A 21,222-nucleotide genomic window follows, 5' to 3' on the forward strand; every position below is an offset into this window, starting at 1 on the left:
ATTTTTAGCTTTCTCTGGATTCTGTAGTTCTGGATCAGAATTTTCAATCCCTTGTCCAGATTCTACCAGGTGCCTGCAGCCTGTCTGAATATACGGGTGTGCAGAGTCGTTATATACTCAAGCCTGAGGATAGCTTAGAGCTCCCAGTATGGGAGACAGGTGGTCTCACCCAGGGGTCAGAGGTGCCCCAGCCAGGAGCTCTCCTATCAGGGGGTCAGGAGAACCCCTATTTAAAGGCAGCAGGGCACTGCAACTAAAAGCTAAGAGAGCTAAGGGAACAAGCAGAGCTAGTCAGAGGGACTGGAAGGAAGAGCAGTGGTGTTTCCAACAAGGGATATAGGTGGCTTGCGATTTTCTTTTGACTGTTAATATTAATGTGGAAGAACCCCTGCGTGGGCAACTAATGTCTAGGTAAACTTATTTAATAAGAGTGGGCTGCCATGCCCTTAAGTGCAGTTTTGACTGGTGCAAAAAGAAAAGCACTTACCACGTGAGTATAATCTTCCTAATACCACAATATACACACACAAACATATATAGATATAAATTATTTTAAGGTACGCTGCGTGGTAACACATAACAGACTTACAGTGTAGTTTTCTCAAATTTGACAGCAAAAGTGTAAATACACTTTAAGCTATTATACTGGTGGGGAAAATGGTGATTGTGGAGATCACAAATTAGTCTTCATCTCTTCCTTACCTTTGGCTATGGCCTCTTTAAGTGTGTCACGCTTTGCCTGTAATTTGCAAATGGTGCTTCTCCCGGCCACATACTTTTGTAGCTTCTAAAGCACACAAAAAGAAAGAAAATATTAGCTACATACTCACAATGTGTTAAAAAAATGTCACACACAAAACAGCCCATTTGGGTTAATTATGCCCCTGTAACTGTTGGTACACAGTCTTTGCATAAAGGTCCACCACCTGTGCTTTGCCCATCTATCCTATCCACAAATCCGCCCACCTTGCCCCATCCACAGATCCGCCCACCTTGCCCCATCCCCACCTTGCCCCATCCACAGATCTGCCCACCTTGCCCCATCCACAGATCCGCCCACCTTGCCCCATCCAAAAATCCGGCCACCTTGCCCCATCCACAAATCCGGCCACCCTGTCCCATCCCCATATCCATCCACCTGTCCCATCCCCATATCCATCCACCTGTCCCATCCCCATATCCATCCACCTGTCCCATCCACAGATCTGCTCACTGGTCCCATCCACAGATCTGCTCACTGGTCCCATCCACAGATCTGCTCACTGGTCCCATCCACAGATCTGCTCACTGGTCCCATCCACAGATCTGCTCACTGGTCCCATCCACAGATCTGCTCACTGGTCCCATCCACAGATCTGCTCACTGGTCCCATCCACAGATCTGCTCACTAGTCCCATCCACAGGCCTTTCCACCTGTCCTTGTAGCATTTACACAAGACAGGCAGGTCATCCATTTAACGACTGACATCTCTGAAATATCTAATTCATAAAAATGTATAGGTTAAAGCTGACTCCGTCAAAATGCTAAATGGTCAAACTGTAAAATGTTGCAGTACCTAAAAATCTTGACTAAAATTCAGTTCCCGTGCTCCTTTGCATAATGTATTTAATAACCACACGCTATAGGAGGAGCTTACTCCTTGCATTGCCAACATGGGATATTGGCGCTACTGCCAGGATGACAGTTCCATCCTGGAAATCAACCTATATTAGGTGAAAGGTGGACAGTGAGGCAAGCATTCAAGACCCTCCTGTCCACAGATGCTACAGGAGAGAATTCAAGTGCCTTTATAGCAGCTCTCACTTATTCAGATGGGTAAATGCAAGAGGTAGGTCAGTCTCATTGGTCATTCCCCATCTTCATCCATCTTAAATATAGCATCTTTTGTTACAAGCCCAGGTGTTGGTATGATGGGGGGTCCTGAGGGATCTGTCCTGTGGGAAGGAATTTGACCTATTTACCTATTGTGTTTCCAAGGGACCCGATGCCTCCTGGTTGTCTGGCCAAGGTTTGGGGAGGCCTGCGGTGTTAGTGCCCCATGGAAGTGGTGGCCCAGGGGTGCTCTTAGTATCACTATGGGTTTGGGACCCTATTGCGAGAACGAGCACATGGCCACAACACCCCTTGTTTTTTTCTTCACATCTCCTTTACGGCCTAGACTGGAGCAATGTTTGTTATCAGGCGTCAAGGCCTAGCCACTGTGCACACATTAACACTTTTTTTATCTTTTTATTTACTTCTCACATGTTGTCACTGCACCTTATAAATATAAATGTCTAGGTTACCTTATAGGTAGTCCAGCTCTGATCAGCATGCTTTATGATTGCAAAATGAGTCTCTGCAAGACTGGAAGTTTCTTTTCAGCCAATAAATTTTACATGTGTCAATGGATGGAAGGGTGAGAGCTATCACCTGCGTTTTAGGGATTTATCAACCCTTCAAAAAATCTACAAAGCCCACAGAACAAAAATATAGAGCAAGATAATGCTACAGATGGTGGCTTTTTCATTTCATAGTAAGATGAGATTTCCATTTTTGTCTGGAGCTATGAAAAGCCTTGATCAGAACTTTGAATGCCTACAACCAGCCACGGAACATGTGTAACTCATGTGTGTCAGTCATTAAAGGGATGCATTGGCAATCCTGCACACATAACACACAACAAGCCCAGCATCATCCAATATCATCCAACCCATTTTGTTCTCACTGAAACATAGAAGGTCTCGGTGTCCTGCTGGTTGGCTCTTCTCTTAGCTGTGCTTGTCTTACTGCTGGTGTCTGATCCAGTGGATTTAAGAGATTCTGTAGACTGGCTGGACTGGAACGCATCTGATAGGTCATAGTCATCGGATCCGATAAGGTCTAGCAGAGACTGCAGAGTAGCTTTAAGAGTCTTATTCACCTTCAAGGAGAAATGTTAGGAAAAAAATAAAATACAGATATAAATTTGAATTCACTTGTACATGCCAAAATGGAATATGGGACATATACTGATCAACCATAACTTTATCACCAGTCACCTAATATTGAGTAGGTCCCCCATTTGCCACCAAAACAGGCCTGACCCATTGCGGCATGGACTTCACTAGATCTCTAAAGGTACATTGTGGTCTCTGACAAGACTGGCACCAAGCCATCCGTAGATGGCACCAAGCCATTCTTTAAGGCCTGTAAGTTGCAAAGTGGGACCTCCATGGATCAGACTTCCTATAGAGTATCCTGGTACCATCTCTTTCTCAAGCAAGCCATGCATATGATGTAAAAGATAATGTGATTTATCAGACCAGGTCACCTTCTTCCATTACTCTGTGATCCAGTTCTGATGCTCATGTGCCCATTGTAGCAACAACAAACTGCAATGCTCTGTGTGTTCTGACATCTATCAGAAGCAGTATTAACTTTTTTAGCAATTCGAGCTCCAGTAGGTTTCCTACAGGATTGGACTACCTGGACCAGCCTTCACTCCTCATGTGCATTAGCCACTTCAGCCCCTGAAGCTTTTACTCCCTTAATGACCAGCCCATTTTTTGCAATAAGGCACTGTGTTGCTTTAACTGACAGCTGCGCAGGCAAGCTGTACCCAAAAAAAATTCATATTCTTTTTTTCCCCACAAAAAGAGCTTTCTTTTGGTGGTATTTAATCACCTTTGCTGTTTTTATTTTTTGCGCTAAAAACAAAAAAAGACCGATATATATATATATTTCTTAATTTCTGCTATAAAAATATCCAATAAAAAAAAATGTAAAAAAATCTAATTTATCTGTTAAGGTCTATATGTATTCTGCTACATATTTTTTTATTTAAAAAAAAAATCACAACAAGCATATATTGATTGATTTGCGCAAAAGTTATCATGTCTACAAACTATGGAATAGATTTTTGGACTATTTTTTACTAGTAATGGTGGCGATCAGTGAACTGCGAAATTGCGACGGACAAATTGGATACCAAGTGAAAATTTTTGAGGACTAATGACACTAATACAATGATCAGTACTACATAACTGTACTGTAACTGTATAAACGACACTGGCAGGGGTTAACATCAGGGGCGATCAAAGGGTAAAGAGTGCTTTAACTGTGTGTGGGGGGGGGGGGGGGGGGGATGCTGACACTGGAGGAAATCACTGGAAGTTCATAAGATCTCTCTGGCAGAACAGGGGTCTGCCTTGTTTACTTGGGCAGACTGTCGTACTGCCTCTATTCGTACTGCCTCTATGTGGAATGATTGGCGGGTGCCAACGGCCATCGTGGCCGTTGGACCTGCTGATTGGACACAGCGGGAGCCAATCACAGCGGGACGTGGGTGGCGCACATATACATGCCCCAGACCCAGAAGTAGTGAACAACCTACAGGTATGTTGTTTCTCGTGGGCAATCTGGAAACAGTTTCCAGGTTTTCTTCCTTGGGCCACTTTTGGTAGATCCTGACCACTGCAGACTGAGAACATCCCACAAGAGCTGCCGTTTTGGAGTTGCTCTGACCCAGTCATCTAGCCATTACAATTTGATATCTGGTCACAGTCACTCAAATATCAACTCTTGCCCATTTTTTCTGCTTTCAATACAACAGCATGGGACAACAGGGACAACATGATCTTGCTGCCTAATATATACCACCGAATTTCAGATGCCATTGTAATGAGATAATCAATGTTATTAATTTTACCTGACCTGGGGTAGACAAAACTGATCAAGTCTACCCCAAAGTCAAAAACAGATCTGCCATTCCCGTGACGGTCATATGTCCCTGATCTCTGTGTACACTAGTAGCCAGAAGAAGTGGTAAGGGATGGAGATGAGGTCCTAGAATTTTGGCAAAAATATGTATATTGCATAATAGTAATAATGCTGTTCGATCTACTTAAACTGCATACTGCAGAAACGGGGCATGCATGTAAAACATTTGATTATGAGGGTATCATTAGGAAATAGAGACGTTCACTTCAAGGTATTTAATCATAGCTAAATTTACAGATTAGGTGTACTTCAGTCAAAACTCAAAGCATCTCTCTGTACCTTTATTTAAATCATGCAGGGGTGTGTGATTCCAATTGACAGACTATATGCTGGTAATGTCCAGAGTTGCTTGTCTATATATATTTGCATCATCTTAAAATTTTGAATTAAATTCTTGAAATATAAAAACTGAAAGCATTTTAGTGGTCTCCATTTTTTAAAATAATGTCCCATGCCTTTTATTACAGAAATTGATGGAGGTTTCCAGAGCAGTAAAAAAAAAAAAAAACTTGTACATTTGTTGCTTTTGGCTTTTTGTCAACGATGATGCAAAAAACCTCCACCTATTTCCTGCTTTAGCAGAGAGCCTCCGAGGCTGCTGGCACTCAGGTGCTAGGGCCCAACATTGGACCTCACCACCTAGCCATAGAAACTGGGAACCCAATGAAAAGCTTTAGGACAGACTTTCTTAACCTTTTCAACACAGAGGAACCCTTGAGATAGTTCTCCGGTCTCGAGGAACCCCTGTTAAAAATTAGAAATCTACAACTCATGATACATTCGTGTGATGGTCAGTGAGAGGAATGGTCCTTACACTTGTGGTCATTGGGAAGAATTGCCTCCTTACAGATAGCTAAAAAGATCAATGGTGTCAGTGGGAACTTATCTGAGAAGCAGAAATTGCCCAATGCTGAAGGAATCTCTAGCAACCTCTGGAGGAACCCTAAGTTTCCATGGAACCCTGGTTGAGAATCCCTGCCTTAGGATTTCTAGGGTGGCATGCTTTCCAAGGTGGTGAAAGCCTCACAGGTCGTACCAAAAAGGACATCCCTGCTAATCAGAAATGGGGGCAACCCTATTCTTTTTGCACTCACAAAGTGAAAAACCTGACAATGAAAACATTGAAAACAGGATATGGTCAGCTTGATAAGTAGTAGCTACAATAGCTGTACATTCCATCAATAAATGAAGGGAAAATGGTTGTATGTTCCATAATCAACAAAGAATCTTGCATTCTTTCTCAGCATCTCCAACACCAGCCCCCAAAAGATAGCTTTGCTGAATTTATTCTCCCAAAGAGGACAAACAAGACAGACATAAATTATTATTTTTTTAAATAGTATTGAAAAAGACAACTGCCAAGAATTACTTGAGTCAAAAAATGTTAGTGAAGTATATATCCTGTCTGCATATTTTGGGCTACTTTACACGTATATGCCCATGTTGTGCTGAGGATACGCATTCAATTGCAATACAGGCTTAACATGCATAGATAGGCCAAATAATGTACTGGTCTGATTTTATTTTTTTCGTCCTGTGTACTGTAATAATGTAGGGGACAGCAGGGGCAACAACGGAGCACAGCCGAGGACCAGGAATCCAACCATTCTAGAGGGATTCCTCAGCCAACGATTTCTCAGTAGCAGCACGAGCAGTAGGAGAGAAGGAGAGGTGAGAATCTGAGTTCTTCAACCCAGCATTTGCGATTTTTTTTTTTTTTTTTTACTTTCACTTTCGATGATAATGGTAAACACTTTACCAATAAAATATTGTGGAATAATAAAAAAAACATTTTATATATATATTTATATATATATATATATATATATATATATATATATATATATATATATATATATATATATATATATATATATAAAATGGTAAACAGGACAAATAGAGAAGGTGACAATAAAAACTGGCAGGTGTTCTAATCCCTCTATCCAATAAAAAAAAAAAATTGCCTGCAGTTACACTTTAAATAAATAGGAAGGTGAGCAAAAAATGTCATGAAACCTTGATTACCTCTTCTGTTTCCAGATTCTCATTTTCCAGTCTGGACTGAATGTGCCGGAACCGACTGACTAACTCTTGGTGGAACAATGGCTCAGATCGAACCTCGGTTACCTGCAGACAGACATTGGGAATGTAAATGTAAAGTTAAATGTAAAGTTTTTGTTCCAAAAAACAATCAAAACAGCCAGATTGATCTTCTCCAGTTGACATTAAAAAAAAAAAAAAAAAAAAACAATTTGCCAACACGGTGCATGACTTTTACAAAAACAGTGGGGAAAACAATTATTTGATCCCCTCCAGATTTTGTGAGTTTGCCCACTTACAAATAAATGAAGGGTCTATATTTATCATAGGTGTATTTTAAATGATAGAGACAGAATATTAACCAAAAATCCAGACAAACACACGGTACAAATGTTATAAATTAAGTTACTGTTCAGTGAGTAAAATAAGCACAATTTTGGTCTCATCTGACCACAGCACTTTCTCCCAATCCTTCTCTGAATCATTTAGATGTTCTTCGGCAAACTTCAGACGAACATGTGAATTCTTGAGGAGGAGGACTTTGCAGGCACTGCAGGATTTGAATCTATGGTGGCATATTGTGTTACCAATAGTTTGTGGTGCCTTGAGATCATTCACAAGCTCCTCCCGTGTAGTTCTGGGCCGATCCCTTACTTTTCTCATGATCACCCTTACCCATGAGGCAAAAACTTGCATGGAGCTCCAGGCTGAGGGCGATTGATGGTTATTTTGTATTTCTTCCATTTGCAAATAATCGCTCCAACTGTTATCTCCATCTCACCAAGCATCTTGCTGATGGTCTTGTATCCCATTCCAGCCTTGTGCAGGCCTACAATCTTGTCCCTGATGTCCTTTGACAGCTCTTTGGTCTGGCCCATGATGGCGAGGTTTGAATGGAAGAAAGATTCTGTGGACAGGTGTCTTTTATACACATAACAAGTTGTCGTTAGGAGCACCTTCTTAAATAGACAGGACTAATCTGTGTGCCACATGAGCACATACTGTAGCCATTGTGTGGGAGACAGAATTATTGTTGGTTGGTTGGGGATCAAATACTTATTTTACTCACTGAACTGCAACGCAAGTTATAACAATTGTCTCATGTGTATTTTTTAAGGATTTTTGGTTAATATTCTGTCTCTATCATTTAAAATTTACCTATGATAAAAAGTTATAGACCCTTTATTACTTTGTAAGTAGGCAAACTTACAGAATATGCAGGGGATCAAATAATTATCAAATAACTTGAGATGCTTATTTCTTTGGAAGTAAAATGTTCCCTCTAGGGCAAGGGTCTTAAACTGGTGGCCCTCCAGCTTTTGGGGAACTAAAAGTCCCATGAGGCATTGCCAGGCTGACAGTTACAAGCATAACTCCCACAGGCAGAGACATGATGAAACTAGTAATTACGCAACAGCTGGAGGGCCACCAGTTTTAGATGCCTGCTCTAGGGATAGGATGAGATGAGGTTCTCAAATTGCCTAAGTTTCTCAGCAGCCTCCTGCTGGTATTAACATGAGATGACAGTGCTTTGAGGTCATAGGGGTCACAATCGCAACCTGGCCCCGTGCTCCAGGGGGCTCCATGATGCCCCTCTGGACACCTGGATAGGAGGGCAGGTGGCATATGGAGGAACTGATCTCCACCACTTTCCTCCTGCAGCTGCTGAATGCCTGCTTTTATACTCCTCTCCATTCTGCAGATGTTCAGGGGCTGCAGGAGAGAGGATCAGTTGCTCTATATGCCCCCACTGACCCTCCTATCCAGCTTCTTTCTGCTGCCCCTGTGCTATTACCGGCTCACCCTAATCCCGGGGGATGTGTCAGGATGGAGAGCGGAGGAAGTAGCCAGTAAATGTGTTATTTACTGGCCCCTTCTTTTTCTGAATGGACAGACATAGTGATCAGTACTGTCCATTCATAACTAAAGCATCGCAAACTGTGTTTACTATGCTTCAGTTTGTGTTTGAAGGCAGAGGCTCTGTAGAGAGCTATTCCTGTCCATTCATTCTGTGCAGTTGAGGGCTGTGTGCCCAAATCTTCTTTTTCAGTCTAAAAGGTGAAATATCAGAGGTTTGTTTAGATCCCTGATATTTCACCAAAACCACCCCAACAATGCTCCTTAAAACATTGTAAAAAAATAAAAATAGTACTGTAAATAAAAATAAAATATGGTAACAGGGCCCTAAAGGTTCTAGTTAAGCCTCTGAGCAGAAGTATGGTGAAATCACGAGTGGGAGATGATCAGCACTAGAAGTCTGAGGAAGTTCAGTGCTGCATGAGGTGCAATAGAGCAATATTCTGCTAGAAAGATGATGATCTCGCACCTCATCCCCCTCATGGGGCTGAAATTCAAATCGCGCTGGGGGACAGAATGCATCACTGCGCATTTCCATCAACTTGTTCTTGTCTGCCTGTGCATCTAAGTTGTCCACAGCCCCTTCTACGGCCTGAAGGCCTTGCTGCCGAGAAGTTTGCACTCGATCTTCAGCCTGCAGATACACACGCAGTGTCTTTCCCATAGACAGGTGAAAGCCAAGGTCACAGCACTGTGGAGAAAAGGAGAAAAAAATCAATTAACAAATAAATAGCAATAACTGTGCTGAATTTAGTTTCAAAGGAGGAACTTACATCAATAAGGTCACTAATGTCATGGATATAGTAGTTATTGAGATTGGAGTTCACGGTGTTCAAGTTGATAAGATATTCATTCCGGGCTTTTGTGCATTTTTGACTGTTTTCCAGGTACTTTTTCAACCTCTGGAAGGACAAAAGAGTCAAAATTCAAATTATTTTTGGTTATACTCCCTAAAATTAACACACAAAGCACCTGGAGGAATTACATATATCATAAAGTATATGTGTTAAAAACATAAACTTACTATAGACAATACAGGGCAGTTTAATGTTCGAGAACAATTTGAGCGTCCCAATGCCATTTGATATATTTATCCAACATGTGTCTGGGGGCTCTGGAATACTTCTACGTGGAGCCTTTCATCAAGGCTTACAATATTGCTAAAGGTTAAAAGTGAATTTTGGGGGTTGGGAGAAGAGTTAATAATGTTATAATGCTAACAGCCATGCGACCTCCGTAGCGGGTTGGCTACACGTATGAATTTGTATTAAGCTATTTTAATGGACTAATATTCATGCTTGGACTCCAGACATACAGGGATCAAAATTTAGCTGGTTCAACAAGGACTGGCTGAATTTCGAACCATGTATGGGCAGGTTGGTTGTACAGAAATCGATCCACAAATGGACTTCTGTACAACCATCTTGTCATGTTTTTCCTGATCGATCATTTCCACAGGCTACAGCCGGCAGCACTTATCAGTGTATTCTGACGGCGAGGAGGTCTACCTGCCATCAGATTACAATACCTCAGTGGAAAGGATTTCCCCATCCACATGAGTATGGGTATGGGACAATCAGGGTTTTTTTTATTAATTATGTATGAGTTTCCTTTCTTTCAGGTATAATGTTCCCTCGTGTCTTTCAGGTTCCAATCTGAATTGCTTATGTTGAACCTTTAGTATACACAAGCTGCCTATCTTGGTCTAACGTACATTTAACTTTAGGCTTTCCCATGGGAATAGACCTTCCTTGAGGATCAAGCATCACCGACCCACTATTTTATCCACTTGCAGGTATCTTTTTCTACTAATAGGTCCTTTTAAAAATAACAATTCTTTTGATGAATACTCATGTTCATTCTATGGAGAGGTGGAAAAGGTGCTAACAGCACTGGCTATTCAGAAGGCAAATAATTGTGATTGGAAAAGTTTTTATAACCTGTTCAATTGCCATACTCCCCAAGAAGCTTGTGGGCAGGCTGAAGTAGTTAGGTGCTGTCCTGGCTGGGAAGGTAGAAGTTAATGCCTTTCCTGACTCTTTGTTCATTTTGGCCGCTCTGCTCTGGGTCTGGCTCACTGGTCCTGTGTTTTATACAAGGGACAGTGGTCCAGTGTGAGAGAGTTCAGTCAGAGGGACAAGGCAGTTTGGGGCTTGTCACGGGGAACCAAGAGTTAACTGGAGAACAGTTACAGGGTCAGTGTACCCTGTGTACCTTCATCTATAAGAATAAAGGCCAGCCTTAAGGTTGAATATTCCACCATGGCAGCCTTAGCCTTGTCCCAGGGCATTGATGAAGATTACACACAAATCAAAAGGTACCCCATGTGTAGAGTAAAGTGACCCTGTAACAAAGTGCATAGCCCAGAAGAACCAACTTGGGGTAGGCCTTCCATGTAACCCAACAAGTAAATTGGGAAACATGGGGGACGTGAAAAACAACCTATCTACCCCTGTAGGCCCTACCTGTCTATCCTACAAGCCTTGTCCAGTAGTGACTGCAGATAGGTCACAGATATTAAGGTCCCCCAATCCAAACGAAAATGGACATATCAGGAGATTGTTAACTGGTTTCTATAGACTTCTTAAAAGTAAGCTCCACTAGTATCACTGTAAAATATACAGTGTACTGTACATGGGTCCACTGGCAATATCCCAAATAGTATGACAAAGTTTTGGGTGCTTGGTTGTATGGTTTTGCTGTCAACTTTATTTTGGAAGTCTTCTTTGAAAAATATAAAATGTGAAGATAGACATTCTTTTCAAATATGCAGGTTTTGCTGTATTTAAAAGCGCAAAGTTAGACCCTAGTATAAATGAAGCCATGCTGCCATGCTAACGAAGGCCTGTTTTCCATAGCATTAAGAGTATCCCCTTTTTTATACACAGCTGGAAATTGTAAAGCTATCCATGAAAGAAGGCAAATAACATGGAACATATCTCCCTGAAGACATTAACGTTTACAGTATGTAAATACAAAATCTATCTTTTAGTATTTTTGGCAACATGCCTCACTCTATATAGAAATCCTGTTGCAGACTGACAACAATAAGCCAGTCTTGAAATTAGCACTACTATTGTTTTTTTGGAGTTGAACTAAATGGACTTGTGTCTTTTTTCAACCTGACTAAATATGTAACTATGTGCTCACTCCATCAGTTGGCTTGCATACATGGCAGGCTGATGGAGTCATCTTGCTAATGGCAGAGTTTTTTTTTTTTTTTTTTTACAAACAAGGTTGGTCTTTATTGAGAAGACATGGTATGACACATTCCATACTGCGAAATCAGCAGAGCAGTTTAACACAAAATTTAAAAAAGACATAGAATACACATAATAAACATTCAGATACTGCTGTGACAGAGAGCTATATCGTATTGGTATCTGCAACTTACAAAATAATAGGGAGATTGGGGGGGGGGGGGCCTACGTATGGCATATCACGTTATATGTAACCGGAAAAAGCAAATCAGATATTATTACGATAATCAGGTTTGCTTGATCCACAGTTGCCAGATCTGCTCAAACGTCTGAGGACACCCCCTATCATTATAATTCAGCTTATACATAGGTAACACTGCATTGACAGAAGTTTCCCATGACTCTACTGTGGGGGGCGAGGGGGAGGCCCATTTTACCAAAATCACCTCCTTTTTGCAAAGAATAAATAGTAAGGAGGAAAACAACAACTTGGTGTACCTAGGTCGCTGGTCATCGTCCTGAATACTCAAAGCCAACTCAGCCGACAACAAAATATCCAGCTGCAAGCGAATAGTAATACTTTCCATTATTGCAGCCCAATATTGCAACAATGCAGGGCAGGTCCAGAACATGTGGATGTAAGTGCCATCAGGAGATTGACGCCACAGACAGTTCTGTGAGTGCTGTGGGTAAATCTTTTGCAGTCTCTGAGGCGTATAGTAAATTCTATGCAGAAATGTGGTTTGTATAAGTTTGTCACTAGAAGATATCACAAGCTTGGTGCTATCCTCAAAACACTCCTCCCAAGTTTCTCTGTTCAGACTCGGAATGTCCACCCTCCATTTTTCCCACAGCGCTTTCATTTTAGGTGAATCTATCCTGGGGAGTGCCAAGTATAATGTAGAGAGAGATTTGTCTAAGGAGTCCTGAGTCAGCAAATCTTCAATAGTGTCAGCTTTAAGGTTAGGTGTAGTAGTGAATTGTGCTCTGGCTGCACAGTATAGCTGATGGTATCAGAACACCATCCAGCTAGGGAGTCCATATTTACTGGAGAGATCTCTGAAGGAGAGTAATGTCCATGCGGGCACATCATCCTTCAATGTGTCTTTATCCCAAATTGGGCCCAAATTTGTTGATCTGGAAGCATCCTAAATTGAGGAAGGGAGGGGTTACCCCATAATGGACAGAAAGGAGACCACTCATTAGGACGGAGAAACCACCTTCTAACCGCCACCCATACCCATAAAGTCATTCCAGTGGGGTTCGGGAGGGAGGAGTACGGTGTTGGTCCCCTATATATCAAATTACTGAGTTCCATAAGGGATCCCAAAATGGCTGCCTCCAGAAGTACTGCAGCATTGGCTCTGGACTGTTCAAACCACCACCTAACCATGACTAGCATAGGCGCCCCAATAATACATCAGCAGATTGGGTAAAGCAAGTCCACCACAACTCACTGGAAGTTGAAGAGTGGATCTGGCTAACCAAAAAGGAGCCCCCGCCACAAAAAGGAGAAAATGCAACTGTCCAATTCTATAAAAAAAGGACAAAGGGATCCACGTGGGACAGTTCCTAAATATATAATTTAACTTAGGTAGGTAAATCATCTTCAATATATTTATGTGCCCCAGGAGGTTAAACAGTAAATTAGCCCACCGGGAACAATGGTCCTTAAAGCGGAGTTCCACCCAAAAATGGAACTTCCGCTTTTCCGGTCCCTCCCTCCCTCCGGTGTGACATTTTGCACCTTTCAGGGGGGAGGGGGAGCAGATAGCAGTCTAATACAGGTATTTTGCTCCCATTTCTGGGCATAGATACCCGAGCCCCCCGCTGGCATCTATGCCACTTCCTTCTCTGCCCCACCCAGCTGTCTTCTGGGAGACACACAGGTCCCAGATGACAGCAGGGACCAGTGGGATAGCACAGCGTGAGTCGCACATGCACAGTAGGGAACAAGGAAGTGAAGCCTCAAGGCTTCACTTCCTGATTCCCTTACCGAAGGTGACGGCGGCAGGGTGCCGACATCACGGATGCCCTGGACAGGTAAGTGTTCTTATTTTAAAAGTCAGCAGCTGCAGTATTTTGAAAAGAAAAAATAAATAAAATTCGTCAGACCTCCGTTTTAAAGTCGCATAACTAAAGATTGAAGATTGAGATGTTGGAAGGACTGCAAATCTCATGTCACCCTAATCCCCAAATATTTGAAGTCCTCCACCCAGAGCAAGGGAGCCTGGGTCGCAGACACCCTGGCCTGTACATCTGTAGGGAAGTGAACTGACTCAGTCCAGTTAATGCAAATGCCCAAACTTGTTGAAGGCTTCAAGGGCTGCATTCAACGAAGTATCAGCATCATGCAGGTACAGGAGCGCATCCATCAGCTGCATAAAGTGATATATTCTCCAACCCACAGCCCCTCAATGTGTCGGGATTCCCTAACCAGGATCGCCAAGGGCTCCAGGGCCAGTGTAAATAAGTTGGGTGACAGCAGGCATCCTTGGCGGCTTTGAAGGAGGAAAAAATCTAAGGTGATTTGTGCAAATCCTTGCTCTAGGCATTTTGTACAGAAAACCTAACCAGTGAAGGCCCCAAGCCAAACCTCTGTAAAACCTCCCATAGGTACTCCCACTCTAAGAAGTCAAAAGCCTTCTCCGCATCCAGTGAGGCTATGACTCTGGTACCCCCGTTTCTATGGAAGGTGGACAAATTTAGGAACAGTCAGCGGATATTGATTATTTTTTTTTTAATTCTTTATTTCTCCATAGGAATACAGCATTATATATCGGCATAACATACATAACTCCAACCATACATATTACAAATAAAGTTCAAGCCTCAACTCGGTTTCTAAGTCAAATCTGAATTCCCCTTTTTTTTTTCTTATTTATTGGTTTGCTTTTGAGATTTTTTTTTGGACTCCTAGGATTTAGGGCCCATCGTTTACTAGGAGGCATAGGGGAACCGTTTTTTTTTTTTTTTTCTTTTTTACATAAAAAACATAAAGGGTCGGTGGATATTGATATCCATTCCATTCCCAGGCATGAACCCCGTCTGATCAACATGGATGAGTTCCTATCAGATTTTCTGCTGATTTTTTTCTTCAGATTTACCAAAACCATATAATATGTGGTCAAACCTTAGGAGTTTCAATTTGTATGCAATCAGGCAGGCCCTTCCACTACATGGTTTTGGTAAATCTGAAGGAAAAAAAATCAGCAGACAATCTGATAGTGTAACAAGAAATAAACTGCACTCAGGAAAAAATGAAGGTTATTGAAAAAAAATAATAGAATGAAATAAAAAGAGGCTGCGGCGTTAAGTGGGATACACACACTGAAATAGATATGGAAAAATTAGGAAAGCTGCGCCAATAGTCCTATTCAATAATAGGAAACAAAGTGAAATATCAAAGTGTTAATAGCACCCACAGATGATGAATAAGTGTTGCTCAAAAAAATAACATTAACATTACACTAATAAAACCACCAACAGAATTATGAAAATAGCAAATAACAGCTTGCAGAAAGCTGAAACTAAAAAATAAAAAAATAATAAAGTCCAATAAAGTCCAATATATCCGTGCTTATCGAGTCACCGCGGTGAATCCAAACAGAACAGCAGATCAGTGCCCGTCACCAGATTTATGATGTGCTTACCAGATATAGATGAATTAATAGCCTTATTGGTATTTAACCGGAACGGATTGTAAGCTTAATAATGAAGGCTCCGTATCATACTTCTCGCATCATGATTTCACTAACACAGGTATATGGCAGCATCACAGCACTAAAAAGAGGTTCAAACATCAGCAATCGAGTGTATCTCCAACGTCAAACCCGGAAAGAAAGAAATACCTCCATAGCGTAAAACCATTTACATAATTTTAATGGATATAAATATCGCACTTACATAAGAATACTTTAAAACAGCATCGAATCAGAACGTAGACAGCCGGCCGGCATTCAAAACAGCGTCCCGTCCTCCCTTCGTAAAGCGTGGTGGCGTCACTAAATACCAATAAGGCTATTAATTCATCTATATCTGGTAAGCGCATCATAAATCTGGTGACGGGCACTGATCTGCTGTTCTGTTTGGATTCACCGCGGTGACTCGATAAGCACGGATATATTGGACTTTATTATTTGTTTATTTTTTAGTTTCAGCTTTCTGCGAGCTGTTATTTGCTATTTTCATAATTCTGTTGGTGGTTTTATTAGTGTAATGTTAATGTTATTTTTTTGAGCAACACTTATTCATCATCTGTGGGTGCTATTAACACTTTGATTGATATTTCACTTTGTTTCCTATTATTGAATAGGACTATTGGCGCAGCTTTCCTAATTTTTCCAAATCTGATAGTGTGTATGGGGCTTAAGAGGCACATTCTTAGGAGTCTTTCCCTGGTTTGGGCACTAATACTACTATCGCTGCAGAAATTGAGTCCAGGAGGGAGTCTCGGACGGAAAACTGAATCAGTAAAGAGGTGAACCTAAGGGTTAATAACTCCTGATAGAGTAGAATTCAATTGGTATTCCATCAGGCCCAGGGGGCTTTCCCCGACTGCATATAGCCTATCGCCTCCTGCACTTCCTTGAGGGAAATACCTTTGTCTGGATCCGCACGTCTCACCGAGTCCAGTATGGGGAATGTAACCTGATCCAGGTACTGAGTCAACTCAGAAGTGTCATAAATTACTTTAGAGGATTATAGCTCACAGTGAAAATGGAAGAATCTGTTGCTAATCTCTGCAGATGCGGTCAGCAATTGGCCATTGAGATCTTTCAACCTACCAATATGAGTCACTGCATGTTGTCCTTTGGCCAGCCAGGCTAACAATCTACCGTTTTTGTCCCCATACTTAAAAACCCTTTGTGCTCCATCCGGCATAGATTTTTTTGTGAGATCAATTCAATAGCAGAGGTTTAGATTTGTCAGCCTGCAACAGTAAATTCTATTGCTGGTAGGATTGCTAGGTAATTTTGAAACAGATTCACAAAAAAAATATTTGCTTAAGAAAACTATATAGAATGAGGCATGATACCAAAGATACTAAAAAAAATTATTTTAGGTTTAAGCTACCTGGACTGTTTATACTGACCTGCTCCTTAAACTAAACTGACTACAAGGGCCCCTCTCATTAACCTTTCACAGCTCCTAGTGCTGCCAGATCAAGATATTTATACAGGAAGTTCTATTGATTGACTGCAGGAGCAAGGCATTAGCACTTCTTGAACAGAGATCTGACTTTACCACCCAACACGGGTTCAATTAAATATGACACTAGCTGGCAGGATTGTGGACTATGTATATGACACACTGACTAGCAGGATTGTTGATGGTGTATGTGGGGCACTATTTGGCAGGAGTGTGGATGATGTAGGCAAGGCACCAGTTGCCAGGAGTGTGGATGTCGTAGGAGAGGCACTGGTTGGCAGGAGTTTCGGATGGTGTAGGTGAGGCACTGGTTGGTAGGAATGTGGATGGTGTAAGTGAGGCATTGGCTTTGTCGCCTACGTTTCTCGCTTACACACTGAGGGGTTTTAGGGTTTATGACTGATATGGAGAAAACTAACTTTTTGTTTTCTCAGAATCTTAATCCTGTCCTGGGTCCTGGAAGACAGACTTTGTAGAGCTCTGATGGGAATAAGCTTCATTTAACTGGATTTGTTCTGTAATGTTGAAGACATATTGCAGCTATCCAAGCCCCTTCTTCAGTTCTAATAAGTGGCAGGAGATTACTCTAGAATATATATCCACGCAGGTAGGAACAACACTTAAATCAAATAAGCACAGAGAGGCATGTGTTTTTGTCGAAGAACAGGATAAGAATTTTTGGACTGTCTGTTACATGTCAAGGACAGGGATGACATGGGCAAACTCGCCCACACAGACCAGCATCTTCTTTTTGACTATCAGGAGTGTGTTGCGCTCCTGCCCCTCATTCCAGCATCCTGATTTTGGCTGCGATAGCCAGCCTCTGAGTGGAGACCAAACCTAATTTAAGCCAGTCAAGCGTGTAGTCTCATGTGTTAGTGTGCGTAATATGTGCTCAAGCTACCCGTTTGTCTGCCCTGTTCCTATGCCTGTTAGGTTGGATTCCCTTATTGACATCCTCAAATAAGATAATGATTATTCTCTGAACTCTGCCTGCCTTTTGACTACAGATTGGACCCCGACTATTCTGAACTTTACCTTCCCTGTACCTGGACAATCATTAAACCATTCTGCTTATCTGCCAACTGCTTTGCTCAGTTCATGCCTGCCCTGGGGTGGTAGCCAGACACTATAGCATTGTGCGTAAGTACTGGGGAAACCAAATATCAGTAGGCCTGCTTGCCTTATGTGAAAAGGGGTTGTTATAGGTGAAGAACACAGAAGCTAGCTATAGTGCCTGACCACCTTTGTCAGAGGAAAGTGTGACAGACTCTCACCACCCACTGGAACACAACTGGAGGTTATTAGAACTCTGCAACATCAGAATCAGATGGTACCAACAAACACAACATCTATAGAAGAACATTGACATCCCAGGAGTACTTTGAAAGGTTACATAGACTGGCTTTCAATAAAATATCCACTAGGTCAAGCAAAAGTACAGGACCATCAAACAAAGTGGCATGATATAGTCATTCGATATGCAGCTGGAGTGTTGGAAAAAATCAAAAGAATATTTAACAAACATTGCATTCATTGTGTCTTTAAGGCCCAGTAATACACTGTGACAGTAACTTGTACTATGCACCAAAAAGACCCAACATCCAAATATAAGTGAAGTAAATGGTATATGTAATATAGTGTAGTGAGGAATACAAAGACCTGCACATTGAGGAGATGAAACAACCCCTTAAGAAATAATGGAAATATCTACAAGCCAAGTCCTAAAACCTAAGGAAAAGGGCCATTCTTTTGAGTACAATGAGATGCACATTTTGGATAGAGAAGACTACTGGGTCATAGGTGGCACAAAATAGGCCATCTACATCAAACTGAAACCACCATCAATAAACACGGGATGGGGCTTCCAAAACCATATGTATACCATATTTAATGGTGTTATAACATCTCTACTCTTGCATTTTGAGAACAGTTCACACCTTCATCCATGTTTGACCCTTATAAAGCTTTCCTGGCAGCAAAGATGGGATTATGTAACTAGAACAGGATGTTTCCATAACTTTCACACCTATCATTTATTGGACAATAAGATTTACCTATTAGAACCAAAGAAGTGGCTTGAAGAAGCTATGAAACATCTTCAGCATTACCAAAAAAGCTGAGTTGAGTGTTACTAACTACTGCTAGATATACGGTACTATTACCTAAATCAATAGTCTCCAAACTGTGGCTCGCAGGCTGGATGCAGCCCTTTGCTTGCCTTTATCCAGCTCTTGGGACACTATTCCTCTGACACCAACAATGGGATTATATTCATCCCACAAACCGATGATGAAGCATTAATTGTTCCAATAATGGGGCACTATTCCTCCCACTGAAACCATTGATGGAACACTATGCCTCCCACTGACCCCATGAAAAGGCCCTATTTGTCCTACTGACACTAACACTTTTGGCACTATTCAAATCACCAATGCCAATGATGGGGCACTATTCCTCCTTCCCCTAACCACAGGGGTGCTGTGTAATTTTTTTTACTCCCACCAACCACCCAGGCTGAGGCATTATCTACTCCCACTGGCCACAGTTCGGAGGACAGCAAACTGGCCCTTTGTTTAGAAAGTTAACCTAATAGCCAGGTATCCTTATTAGGCCGCGTACACACGCGGGGACTGTTCGCCCAACTTTGTCCGCTGAACAGTGTTTCGGCGGACAGTCCGCCCGTGTGTGGGCTTTCAGCGGACAGTTTCAGCGAACAGTTTGCTGAACAAGGTTTTTCGGAATTTCCGAAAAACTGTCCGCTGAAACTTGGTTTCAGCGAACAGTCCCCTCGTGTGTAGGCTTGTTCGTCAAACTAAGTTCCGCGCATGCTCAGAAAGGATTTACACGCCGAAAGTTGTAATGCAGTGTATAGGACGTTGTATTTTCCGTCCCATCGTACGTGCCGTTCACGTCATCGCGCACGGTTTCAGCAAACTGTTCGTTCGTCGTGTGTGGGCAAGTCCGTCCATGCTAATTTTGAGCGGACTGTTTGCTGAAACTGTTTGACGGACAAAGTTGAGCGAACAGTCCCCGCGTGTGTACGCGGCCTTAGGCTCAGCTGTTCAAATGCCTTTATATACCATAAATGAGCTGACGGATGCTCAGGGCTCTCCCACTCTCCCTGCTGTGGGAGCTGGCTGCTGGGTGAAAAGGCTGACTGCTGACAGAACACTAAAAAAGGGAACCCATTAGGGGGCAACTTATTAGTCTGGAAATATCACAAGTTTAGTTAATGGCTCAGACTAGCAGATTTCTGGTTATGCTACAGATTTGCTATACTGCATTGAAACTGTGTTTGTTTGCCTTGCTGAAAAAAGCGCAGGACAAACCTGCTTCGGTTCTTCTTGTGTGTCCCTGTCTTGTGCATGGTTTACTCTCACTATCAGTAAAGCATGTCCCCTTTACAATTTATATATTATATGAAAGCAAAAACAGAACTGTTTGGCCCGTGATCATAGAGGATGACACAACCAAAATGTCTAGGAGTCATAAAATCTAAATCTGGCACTGATCCCAGGTACAGAAAAAAAACATGTTGACTTACGCATTTCATTAACTTTCCAAATCAGTCACATCCTGAAGATCAGTGACCACATACATAAGCATTCCAGTTATCTACTAGAAACAGAATTATTGCCAGCAGCAGCTGATCAGTCATCCTGTTTAAAATTAACCTGACTTTTGGATTATTACCGTTAGTCTACAAATTGGCTAAGAAGCATAGGCATGAAGCCCATAAATCACTCTTCAAATGTAGGTGCAGGTGTCCTGAATACAGACTAGAAATTAAGTGTTGGCTCTCATTTTAATCAGTGGGAAATGTTAAATTTTTTGCACACGTGTGCAAAGTCTCAATTTTTTTTCTTGAAAAATGACTTAAAGCAGTATTAAACTCAAAAACAAAAATTTTATATTTTACAGCTTACCAATCGTTAGATTAGATGGCTGCCAGGGCTATAGATAATTTTTTTGGCTGGGGGGGTTCAGCCTTGGGTACAAAGAGGACAACAATTAGCGTTCCTGCCACGTTGTGACAAATTGAGGATGTGGCACAAATTAACTATTTCATTATAGCAGTGGTGGCCGGTGCTCAATATTTTGAGGGGGGGGAAAACCAACACCACACACCCACCCCACACGCGGGAGATGGATTGGAAGGGGGCGATCATCCCCGCCCCACGGGAGACTTCAGGAATACAGCGATTGACCCCACACGCAGGAGACGGACAG

The 21,222-nt window shown here is 42.0% G+C and overlaps 1 protein-coding gene across 4 annotated transcripts in view; it reads right to left on the minus strand.

The window, feature by feature from the left end:
- Positions 1-21,222, minus strand: part of ARHGAP4 (Rho GTPase activating protein 4) — a 278,640-nt gene that overhangs the window by 99,812 nt on the left and 157,606 nt on the right. For all 4 annotated transcript variants that reach the window (XM_077479015.1, XM_077479014.1, XM_077479012.1 and 1 more), the window contains exons 6-10: positions 9,412-9,540; positions 9,108-9,329; positions 6,767-6,868; positions 2,709-2,903; positions 703-787 (exon numbers count right to left, since the gene is read on the minus strand). In XM_077479015.1, coding sequence (XP_077335141.1) covers positions 703-787; positions 2,709-2,903; positions 6,767-6,868; positions 9,108-9,329; positions 9,412-9,540 — 733 coding nt within the window. The remainder of the gene's footprint in view (positions 1-702; positions 788-2,708; positions 2,904-6,766; positions 6,869-9,107; positions 9,330-9,411; positions 9,541-21,222) is intronic.

This window comes from Lithobates pipiens, unplaced genomic scaffold (genome assembly GCF_037356315.1).
Source record: "Lithobates pipiens isolate NorthernLeopardFrog02 unplaced genomic scaffold, aLitPip1_a1.2 Scaffold_1, whole genome shotgun sequence".
Classification (NCBI taxonomy): domain Eukaryota; kingdom Metazoa; phylum Chordata; class Amphibia; order Anura; family Ranidae; genus Lithobates; species Lithobates pipiens.